The 11,771-nt window shown below is 45.4% G+C and overlaps 2 protein-coding genes across 2 annotated transcripts in view; one reads left to right on the top strand and one right to left on the bottom strand.

Moving 5' to 3' along the window:
- Positions 1 to 7,865: 7,865 nt before the first annotated feature.
- Positions 7,866 to 8,447, bottom strand: LOC117629015. The gene has a single exon (XM_034361547.1). The coding sequence runs from the start codon at positions 8,445 to 8,447 to the stop codon at positions 7,866 to 7,868; it is 582 nt and encodes a 193-aa protein (XP_034217438.1).
- Positions 8,448 to 11,197: 2,750 nt separating this feature from the next.
- Positions 11,198 to 11,771, top strand: part of LOC117629014 (secreted RxLR effector protein 161-like) — an 858-nt gene continuing 284 nt past the window's right edge. The window contains exon 1 of the mRNA XM_034361546.1: positions 11,198 to 11,746. Within this exon, the coding sequence (XP_034217437.1) occupies positions 11,198 to 11,746 (549 nt within the window). The remainder of the gene's footprint in view (positions 11,747 to 11,771) is intronic.

The raw sequence follows: 11,771 nt of genomic DNA, 5'->3' as shown, positions 1-11,771 counted from the left end.
AGCCCTGAAGAACTACATGAGCAAAGCCCCCCTTTTGTCAAAACCGCTGCCTGGGGAAATTCTCTACCTATACCTTTCGGTATCCGGAACTGCCGTCAGCTCGGTACTAATTCGGAAACCAGAGAAGGCAGAGTTACCAATCTTCTATGTCAGCAAGGCACTCCAGAGCGCGGAACTTCGGTATCCACCATTAGAGCAGCTGGCTCTAGCCCTTGTTGTCTCGGCACGAAGACTTCGGCCATACTTCCAGGCACACGGGATCAAAGTCCTGACCAACCAACCCCTCCGGCAAGTCCTCCAAAAACCAGAAATTTCGGGCCGATTGATCAAATGGGCGATCGAACTCGGGGAATTCGACATACAGTTCGTTCTGAGGCCCGCGGAGAAGGGCCAGGCTGTTGCCGATTTTATCTCCGAGCTCACCCCAGCAACAATACGGCCGACACCTGAGGCGGTTACCGAGACCATCTTGCCGGATCAACCAGGCGCCGAACGCCTCGACACATCAACTCCCGTCTGGGGTTTGCACGTCGATGGCTCGGCAAACCAGCAAGGATGCGGAGCGGGCTTGGTGTTGACAACACCGGACGGACTCAAGATCGAGTACGCCCTCCGATTCGACTTCCGGACATCCAACAATGAAGCGGAATACGAAGCCCTCTTGGCCGGCCTTCGATTAGCCAAGAGCATGAATGCAAAGCAAATCCGAATTCACAGCGACTCCCAGCTCATTGTGAACCAGGTAACGGCAGACTTCGCCGCCAAGGATGCCTCCATGTACGCCTACCTTTCAACCGCCCATCAGCTACTCCGAAGTTTCCAAGCATACGAGATCAAACAGATCCCCGGAGGCGAAAACAGCCATGCCGATGCTTTGGCAAGACTCGCTTCGGCGATAAACGACAAAGTCGGAAGAAAGGTACCAGTGGAGATCTTGCCCAACCAGCACGTAACCTCCGAAGCGTGTGCCGTACGGTATGAGGATACATGGATGTCTATATATCTGTACCTGACGACCCCACCCTGAGGATAAAGCCTAAAGAATATACGATCAGCATATACAGTCATCAACGATATGTACTCTACAAGCGCGGCTACACCACCCCGTATCTCAAATGTCTCACGGCAGAGCAGGGGGACTACGTCCTTCGGGAAATTCATAACGGTGTATGTGGCGACCATTCCGGGTCCCGATCTCTCGCCTACAAAGTCTTTCGGCAGGATACTTTTGGCCAACCATGCATCAGGACGCCAATACACTGGTGAAGAAGGTGTGACAAATGCCAGCGCTTCGGTAATGTCCCACATATCCCTGCTGAACCTCTCACGCCGATCGTAGTCCTTGGCCTTTCGCACAATGGGGACTGGACCTGATTGGCCCAATGCCGCAAGGCAAGGGTCAGGTAAAATATGCAGTGGTTGCCGTTGACTACTTCACCAAATGGGTAGAAGCCGAACCTCTTGCAACCATAACGGCAGCAAAGATTGAAGATTTCGTCTGGACTCACATATGTTGCCGATTCGGTATCCCATATGCTATCATTACCGATAACGGCAGGCAATTCGATTCGGAACTCTTCAGACAATTTTGCATCTGTTTGAAAATCAACTTGTTTTTTGCATCACCAGCCCATCCCCAGTCGAACGGTCAGGTCAAAGCAATAAACAAAATAGTGAAGAAACTGCTAAAACGGCAGCTGGACAAGGCAAAGGGAGCCTGGCCGGAAAAGCTTCCCGAAGCACTATGGGCCATTCGGACGTCTTACCGAACATCCACCGGAGAAACCCCTTTCTCCCTGGCTTTTGGATCGGAAGCGGTGGTACCCGTGGAAATCGGCGAACCTTCCTACCGAACGGAAGCCTTCGCACCGAAGCAGAACGAGGAGGCCATGTCTCTAAGCCTTGACCTACTCGAGGAGCACCGAGCACAGGCCAACTTACGGAATGAAGCCTACAAACAGCGTGTGTCTCGGTATTATGATTTTAGGGTCAGACCCCGTTTTTTCCGAATCGGGGACTGGGTCATGCGCAAGGTATCGCTTGCGACGAAGGATACCACGGAAGGAACCCTCGGACCTTCCTGGGAAGGACCATATGAAGTCATCGGTATCCTTCGCTCGGGAACCTACCGATTGAGAGGCTCCAACGGCAAGGCCCTCGGCCATCCTTGGAACGTAGAACATCTCAAATACTACTACAAGTGACCTAGCCTACGGCAGGTTGGAACTGTAATTATTCAATGTATTTGTTCTTCTGGAATTAATAGAAAGCCCTCGGCACTATTACTTTAGCCTCCCTTCAATTATCATTTTTGCCCACGGCAACTAAATGCTAAAACATCCTACGGCATCTATACTAGCCTACGGCAATGAATGACCGATCCGATTCTTTATCCTACAAATCCCTTCGGGACTTTAAACTCAAACATCCAATATCCTTATTTGCCTACGGTAATAAGTGACCATCGATCAGCAGTTAGCCTACGGCAACTAGCAGTTATAGCTTGTGAAAGTCGATGATTAGCTGTCTATCGGCGATTAGCCCACGGCAATTAGCAATTATAACGCAACTCACGGATTAAAGTTTGGGAATTGGACGATTGAAAGTTGAACTTTGAATTGTAAACAAACTTAAATTAAAAGATGCCCTCGGCATCAATGTGTTCGAAATAAAAATTAAACATAAAAATACAAAGATGAATATAAAGAAAAACGCCCTCAGGCGGCGGCTTCGTCCCCGGCAGCGGCCTCAGCAGACCCAGGCCCTTCGGCAGCATCCTCCCCCTCGTAATCCTCGATCATATCTTCGGTCATTCCTTCGGGAAGGGGAGGGGGATCGGCAGCGAAGTTGAGGTTCAGCTTCTGACCAGGGTTGTACCGCTTGAATCGGGACAACATGTCCGCCATCTCAGAGCCCACCTCCTTATCCAGAAGGACAGCGAACTCCTCTGATGATCGGTACCCCTGGATAGCGGACCGAACGGCAGCCTCGATCTCCGCCGCCTTGGTACGCTCACTCTCCTCCAGAGCGTCCTGGACCGCATCCGAAGCAGCCTCAGCGTCCCGCGCCGCCGTTCGCGCTGCCTCCAAGGCCTGCCGTGTCTCCTCAGCCTTGGCCTCTACAGCAAAAGCCCGCCGCTCGGCAGCCTCTTTGTCCTTCAGCAGATCGGCCGCCTTGGTCCTGCCGTCTTCGTAGGCCTTTTTAGCCCGTTCGGCAGCATTAATGGCCCGCTTAACGCAGAGCCACATCTCCATGGACGCCTGCACAACTAGCAAATTCAGAGAGAAGCCCCACTTCAAAAAATGGAATGACAATAGAAGAAAAGATATCTTACCGACGCCTGAAGACGGAAGGCCCGCCCGGCCTGTTCCCGAAGAAGCTTCTTCGGCAATTCGTCAACCTCTGGCAGCTCCATCTGAGAGCCGAAGATCATATGATTGACGAATTGCACCGTCTTCGAGGGGCAGGCGATGGTGACGGCCTCGGTAGGACCGTCCTCGTCCTCCGCCGCGAAGACAGCCCTCGTGGTTTCCGAAGGTCGGCTCCTCTTGAAGGCTGGCGAAGCTTCCAGGTCTACCGTGATCGGCCGCTTCCCGGCTGCTTTTGAGGCAGTGGCTTCGGCATCTGGTTGCCTCGGTGCAATGGCACCGGCAGTTGGCCATGCCACTGGTTCAGCACCCAGCTGCCGAAGACGCTCGGCAAGAGTTACGTCCTCGGGATCTGTGGACGGCCGAACGGAAGGCGCCTCGGGCTGTTTCCTTTGTTTCTTGCCCTGCAGACCCATCATGAGCCGCCTCTTGGACGACTCACTCATTTTCTTGGCTTCGGCAGCCTTCCTTGCGTTAGTCACTGATCAAAAATACTCGGTCAGTCGGCATGCAAAATAAATCGATCAAGAAAAAAGAGAAATGCACAGGTACTTACTCTCGGCAGGGCTGACGAGGCCGGCTCTGATGAGATTGCTGGTAAAAAGGAATCGCGGGTAAACTCGCTCGGCAGCAGGAACCCTCAGCCTGACTCTGTCGAGCTGCCGAATTTCGCTTTCCTTGGGGCTCGGTTGCTTTAGTTTACCTGCCGAAAGAAGAATGAGTTGCAAAACAAAGAATAACAAGTACAATAGTTCTACCGACTGGTAACATAACTACCTACCGGCAATCTGGAACGCCGTAGGCACCGGAAACAGCGGGGACACTCCCGACGGCGATTCCCAATCACCAGAGAGTACCACCCGCCGATTCCTCCATGACTTTTGGGAAGTCGGCACGGCGCTGATGAAGTGCCCCCGCTCGGAAGCCTTCAGGCAGTTCGCCTGAACCCAACCGCCGTGATCGGCACTCTTGGACTTCGTGACGCTGGATAGGTACGAGAATTGCTCGTAGGAGGGCTCCCCCTCCCCGGCAATCCCGAACGCAGCTATCTCCCCCATTAAGGCCACCCAAAAGTTGGGATTATACTGGCCTGGGGCATACCCGATCTGGGCTAGGATCTTCTGAACGGCAGGCTGCAACGGCAGCCTGACACCCTGCGCCAACATATCGGTGAAGAAGACGACTCCGCCATCTCCCGGGTCGCTGAGGGATTCGGTAGGGCTACAAATTCTCATTTTTACCGAATCCGGGATGAGGTACTCCGCCCTAATCTTCTCGAGCTCCCGTTCGGTAAGTTTGTTGGGCTCCAAATAGTCGCCCCCGAACAGGGTCTTCTTCGGTACGCCCACCGGTATCCTTGACCGCTCTCGATGGACGATCGTAACCCTCGGCCGAGAGGGGCCGGCGACAGCATCATCGCGACCAGAGGTGGAAGCCTCCGGTTGACGCTCGATGGTACCGACGCGGGTACCATCTCTATAAACCGCAGCCAAGGGAAGCGGTTGCCCCGTCATCAGTCCTTTGCCGATGCCGTGGGTAGGAACGGAGCTCACCTCCTCACCGATAACTTCCACATCGGTGTCCTGTCCACTCTCGGCTCCGAGGCTCGAGGCCCCGCTGGATGTGTCCCAACCCGATGATAACTCCTCATCGAAAGCATTGGGCTCACTGCCGAAGGAGGACTCGCTAGAAGACATCTACAAAAAAAAAAAGGAAAAGGATGGCTAAGGCTCTGAAATGAACTACCCTACCGATGTCTACGCCACTACCTATAGTTCACTAGACTACCGAATGAGGGCCCCTATAGACGATCGGCTAAGCCTACACTACGAAAGCACGCGGGTATATAAAGAAAAAATTATTAGGGTACCGAACGGTAACTTACCTTTGCTATTGTTGAGACTTTGATTGCCGTTCAGACGCTTCGGTAATCGCCTTAATTGCCGATAACACCTTCGAAAATCGCCTTGGTTGCCGTTCACAATCTTCTGAAATCGCCTACGCAGAGCTCTCGCGTCACTCTCAAATGCAAAGTGAGCTCTATGTCCGGAACGATCTCTATTTATAGGGAGAGGGCTGCAACGGTACGCCTCGGGAAACCAAGCGGCTCATAATTACAGCCGTCAGACGTCGCTTCGCTGGCCACGTGTCGCCCGGTGGATGGTGATGTCAGCTGCACGCCTGGTACAGAAGACGAAGCGTCTCTGCACGCCGGGTGCAGAAGGCGAAGCGTCTCCAAACGCCAGGCACGGGAAACGAAGCGTCCCTGCCTTCACCCCTCTCAGCATCGGTGACCCTTCACAGATCTCAGGGGAACCTTCCACAAACTTGCCGAACGGCAGGGCATCTATGAACCCTCAGGATGGAACCAAATTCCCTTCCGAAGAACCTTCGGAAGAGAACTTGGGGGACTACTGTTTATACCGTATATTAACGACCAATGACCACCTGACACGTGGACGGAAACGACAACTTGACATCAGAGGCCCTTCGGCATATCCCCTACCGAAGCCTACACTTCCTGACACTTTTGACCTGGGACACGTGTCATGCTCATGACCAGCTCCTACAGTCCCACATCGGAAATATGATCAAAATGCACGCCTCCCCAGGCCTATATAAGGAGACCCCTATTCCCAAAGAAGGGAGACAGAAAAAACCAACGGTACGCTACCGCTTGATCTGTAGTCTAAACTTTACTAAATCCGTACTTATTTAAGCATCGGAGAGCCTTCGGCCGGTACCGCACCGGTACCCCAAGGTCTTACCGAACGTTCCCTTTTTGCAGGAACTTGATCTTCTAAAGACTAACTCCCTTCCGAAGACACAATATCACTAAGTTGGGCGAACCACGTGTCAAACCACTTTTTCGCATCAACAATTGTTATAAGCGCCTCATGGGAATTAATCGACCCTCTCTAGAAGACTATAAGCCAAAGCCTCTAACGACGCGCGTTTGATTACACAAACAACTAAAAGAACATTTTCTAGTTCAAAGCTTTCCAGGAAATCAAAGAATGCTGGCTCCATTGGCACCAGCAAATGGAAATCCAAAAAGTGATGGAGAGTCTTTGCAATCCACTGATGAGCTAAAGCGCCAGAAGAGTCAATGCAGGCACTGCTACGTACCAAGTCCTGGCTGTGGGGCATCCTGAATCCTATAGCAAGGCTGGAATGCGTTCCACCAAAAAGATTGATGTCACAGTGAGTTTGAATTCAAACGCATTGCCGAAGAGTTCCAATTCTGGCAGTGAGTTGAGGAACGGGGTCTTGATTCTAAGCAGCCAAGCTAAATTGACTGTAGAGGAGGAATTGATGTTCATCATGAAGAAGAGGAAGTCTTCCACAAGGGGACTGCACCATAGCATTTGATTTGTTCACAAAGGTTGCCAAAACTTTACAATGGAAGTGGGCAGTGAGTGCCGGAGGGTCGCAATTCAGGCACTTTATAAGGACTGCAAATTTGGAAATTTAGCTATTGGCCACATGTTTAGTTTAATATGCGACCTTGGGAGTGATCAAGACTAATTGGATCATTTTGTTATTTCATTATTCTTTGGTATATATTTTTCTTCTTTGTGGGAAACTTGGATTTGTTGTAGAACTATAATATTATTTTGGTTTTTAGTTACAAGGTCATTGTTGTTATTCTAACTTAAGCTCATTGCTAACCCTGGCACCATCTAAAGCTGATCTCTCACATTCATCATATCCTTGTCTTCCTAGCACTGGCTCTTGCTTTGGTTATGTCTCCATTGCCCACTACGACACCCCCCATATGTGACATTATCTGTGCTGGGATCAAACCTAAATGCCCAAAATTCTTGTTCCTCATTGCAACTTCAACAACCAGGGTAATGTTGAAGAAGGGTTCATCTGAAGCACAGTAGTCTAGGCTTCGGATTGCCACAGATCTCACCCTGACCTTAGGAGTTTCAGTTGGCATCGCGAATAATCCAAAAGCCAGTATGATTAAGGCATGGAACACAGCAAACGCAGCAATGTATGCATAACATTTTATGTTGTGCATTTTCTTAGTTACTAATATGGGGAACTTGTCAGGCTCCATCATGGCTGATGATCAATTGGGTATCAAAAATGAAGATTTCTTTGCAACATATAGAGTCAAGTAGTGAGGCCCCCTGGAGCATTTATTTGTTTTGCATCGTAGTGTAGCTGCAGCATTTGGGCAATTGTCATCATTTACAAATACGTATAACTTGAAGATTTACTTGCAACCACCATTAGAGAATAATCGGGCACTTCAAAGAAGCAGACCATAAATAAGTAAATATCAAGGAATAGATCATCATGAAATAAATAACTACAGGGGAGTGGTAACGAAAACAAATACATCATTATAACTCTATAACAATTCCAATCGCCACACAGATACAAAGAATAAAAGAATAAAAGAATAAGAAAAGTCACAAATCAAGAACTAGCTAGTCGCAATCCATATGCTGAAGATGACGCCTGGATGCTTAGCTACTCCGCTCATTTGCATTCTAAAGATTTGAGGGTCTTGGCTGCCACATCAAAAGCTATGGTGCAGTTCATGTTGGCGGCCTTCTTCTTCTTCATGATGAACATAATTGCAACCTTTCCGTTCAATCTTCCTACGCTGTTGAGCGTCAAGACCCCGCTGCTCAATTCAGTTCCAAAGTTTGAACCAGTTATTCCACTTGAATTCAAACTCACCTCCGCTTTTCTTTTTATGGTCGAAAGCCATCCAGCCTTGCCCTTTGCGATATCAATTACTGCCAGAGTCGCACCTTGGTGTTGAAACGTGATATTGGCAGCATTGAACTTGTAGGAACCCCAGTTGGCTGAGTTCTTGATCTTGATTTGGGTTGTGAATTTCGTGTCGAATGAAGGCGCTGCCGAGTCAGATACGAAGCTTTCGACGTTGATGTTGCCTAGCCTGAACCTGGGAGTTTTCACTTTCATGACAGTGAGACTCATTGTGGTGATAACTATGACCTGAAACACAACGAAAATAGTAATATAGATGGCCAATTTGATTTTCTTCTGGCGTTTCAGCTCGTCAGCGGAATGCAAAGATTCTGCATCACCCATGTTGATTTCTTTTAGTGGAAGGAAGGAAAGCTTCAAAAGAAAATGCTTTGTAAAATATGAAGTGATGAGGAAGTGTATTGATTGTGAGAATGTGGGTGGGTGCTGTGTTGTATATATAGACAACTTGGTTAATGAGGAGGAATAATATCGAGAGTATAAAGTTGCTGGAAATTGGAATCAAAACGCGCGAATAACTGGGTTGTAGTTTATTGACTTCTAGAGCCCTTCTTCTAGATGTTTGAGAACGTGACTTGAAGCCCTATTATACTAGTATATAATCTGCTGCGCGTATTGACCCTTCGAAGATAATCAAAGTATAGAATAAAAGAAAGCTCCGAGGGCTTTAAAGACTTTACCTTCCACACAAACAAAGATCTGTATGTGTCTCTTTACAAAGACCAAGTTCCTCAAAGTTATTGACCCTTTCTAGAAGACTAGAAATCGAAACCTCTAACCATGCGCGTCTGGTTATATTTTGGCATTTCCAGGAAAAAAACTTAAATGCTTGTTGGATAGTATTTATTTGTTCCGGAGAATACTGACTATTTATTTATAATCTTATAAGGTGTTTGGTGTTGTTCCGAATAAATAGTCTGACTAAGTTATACTGTGTTTGGTGATGTTCCGGATAACATCATATCATACTATATTTTTATTAATAAAAAATCTTTGATAATTTTAATGGAATTTGAGATTCAAATTACACGAATTTTTTTTTAGTAAGATTCATATGCAAACCATGATATGCGAGAACCACAATCTAGTAATAAAGTATGCCACAATCCTTCTTTCATCCATATTTAGGCATAATATAAAGGAAATTTTTTAGTAAAAGTAATATAAATAACCATATATTAATTTTAGCAATATAAATAGTCATGCATTACACACGACTACATGTAAAATTAGAATAATACAACAATAAGTAGAATTCTACACATGACATAAGACTACAAAATACCATCCTGCTTGCATATACAGAAATATATGTGGTTTAACTATTATAATTGTATTATGAATATTGATCTGCATATGTCTGTACTAGACATCAAAGTTTCCATCTACAACAAGAAGAAGGAGAAAGTAGCAGCAGAACAGAAGCATTGCAATCAAAAGAGCCAAGGCCGCAAACTCAATACCTCTTGAACCATTTTCATGATTGATAAATTTTCTCTTTTCCTTTTCTTTTTACAATTCACAATCTTAGTTATTACTTGATGGTTCAAATGCATTTCGTCAAATATGAGTAAGACTCTGTCAAAATTGATGTTAGAATTAACTTCAGAAAAATCTTATTCTTTTTTTGAGACGAAACTTATACAAAAGTCTGGCAACAATTTAATCCGAAGTTTTATTGAAGTGGATTTGTACGAACCTGAATGAGGGATGTATGTATTCAACTAAACTACCAACACTAGCACAGTTGTTTGTTTTTGGACGAAAACTTGCACTACTCTGTTTAATACCGACAATCTAAATATTCCCACAACGTCGAATAACTATATCACATAGAAAGAAAACATTCGATTAAAAAAAATGTCAAAAAAGAAAAATTCATAACCTAATTTCCACAAAAATTTAATAAAAAATTTAAATATATAAAGAATAGAGAAGAAGCAAGAAGAAGCATATTGGAGAGAGTATGAAAAAGAGAGAGAGTGAGAGATGGATACCTTGAGAAGAGTGAAGAAAATAACCTGTGGATAAGATAGCAGAGAAGAACCCTAGGGAGAAGAAGATGACAAGAGCGTCTGATTTTTTTTTTCGTAGAACACGTGTTCTTTTTCCCTAGCCGTATAATTAAGTGTGTATTATCTAAACCGGGGTGTGTGAGTTGTATTAGTTAGTCAGGTAAGGAGAGTATTAAAAACCCAACCCGTATAAAATATTCGGGTAATTAAATAATACAAGTTGACACCAAACACCTGAGATAGACTATTTACTCCTATCCAAAGTCTATTACTCCTATCCAAAGTCTAATACGGTGTACCAAACAAGCCCTAAATGTAGCAAGAAGCATAACTTATACCTGGATTTTTTTTCCCTTTGGGCCCACAAAAGGAAAATGACGTGGCAGTCACATTATGGTGATGATTGGGCCCAAAAGGAAGAAGGGCTCACAGTCGAAACAAAATTAAGAGAGTGTATTCAATTGAGATTTTAAAAGACTATTTAAGGATATAAAAAAGTCTTCCATATTTAAGCAGAATACAATGACTTATAGGATTTTTTTAATGGATTTCTATAATTAAGATCTTTTTACTTACTCTCCGTTTCGATAAAGGAAAATAACTCGGAATTTAACTAAAAATTGGGAATTTAAGAGGAGAAATTGACAATTCCCTTGTTTGGAAACTTAACCACGGAATTTATTAAATGACACTCGGAAAAAATAGTGGAAATTAGGGCATCAAATTCTTGAGTTTAGTTTCCACAAAGATAGGTGTCGTTTCACAATTTCCATAATGCCATTTACAACATTTGACATACATAAATCCAAACATTGAAATCTTCAATTGCCAGAAATTGAAATGATGGAAATCTAAATTATGTCATTTTAGAATTCTATGTAATTTTCAATTCCTTCATCCAAATAGAGGATTATAGATTTTAAAGATTTCTATCATAGGATTTATAAGGTACTTGAAAGATTCAACATGTTGGATTGAAAGCCCATGTTTACTCCTTTGGCAGAGCACTTTAGATTAAGTGCCTAAGAAAGTCCTTCTAGTGACAAAGAGAAGGTTGAAATGAGTAAGGTTCAGTATGCAAACGCGGTAGTGTTTCTCATATACGCAACGGTTTGCACATGCCTTGACTTAGCTCAAGCTGTGAGTGTAGTTTCAAGATACATGGCAAATCCGGCCAAACAACATTGGAATGCGGTGAAGTGGATTTTTCGATATTTGAAGGGCACCAAGAAGCTTGGGATTTTGTTTGAAAGACAACAAAGAAAGACATGTGTGTCTGGTTATGTGGATTCATATTATGCGGGAGACATAGAGAAAAGGAGATCCACAGCGAGGTATGTTTTCACTTGTGGTGGAGGACTGATTAGTTGGAGAGTGGTGCTACAATCAATTACTGCTTTGTCTACTATCGAAGCTGAGTATATGGGGCTAACAGAGGCTTCTAAGGAAGCATTATGGCTAACAAGATTGGCTAAAGAGTTCGGGATAGCCCAAGACTTGGTGGTGATACAAAGTAACAGTCAAACTGTTATATGCTTAGTCAAGAATCAAGTGTTTCACAGAAGGTCTAAGAATATTGATGTACGGTACCACCGGATAAGGGATTCGGTGAACGATGGAGACATTGAAATAG

Source organism: Prunus dulcis, chromosome 5 (assembly GCF_902201215.1).
Source record: "Prunus dulcis chromosome 5, ALMONDv2, whole genome shotgun sequence".
Taxonomy (NCBI): Eukaryota; Viridiplantae; Streptophyta; class Magnoliopsida; order Rosales; family Rosaceae; genus Prunus; species Prunus dulcis.
The sequence above is the reverse complement of the archived record's forward strand: the minus strand, read 5'-3'. Positions and strand labels throughout refer to the sequence as shown.

Excerpts from the sequence above, each read along its gene's own strand:
- LOC117629015 (XM_034361547.1), bottom strand. The coding sequence starts at position 8,447 with ATGGGTGATGCAGAATCTTTGCATTCCGCTGACGAGCTGAAACGCCAG.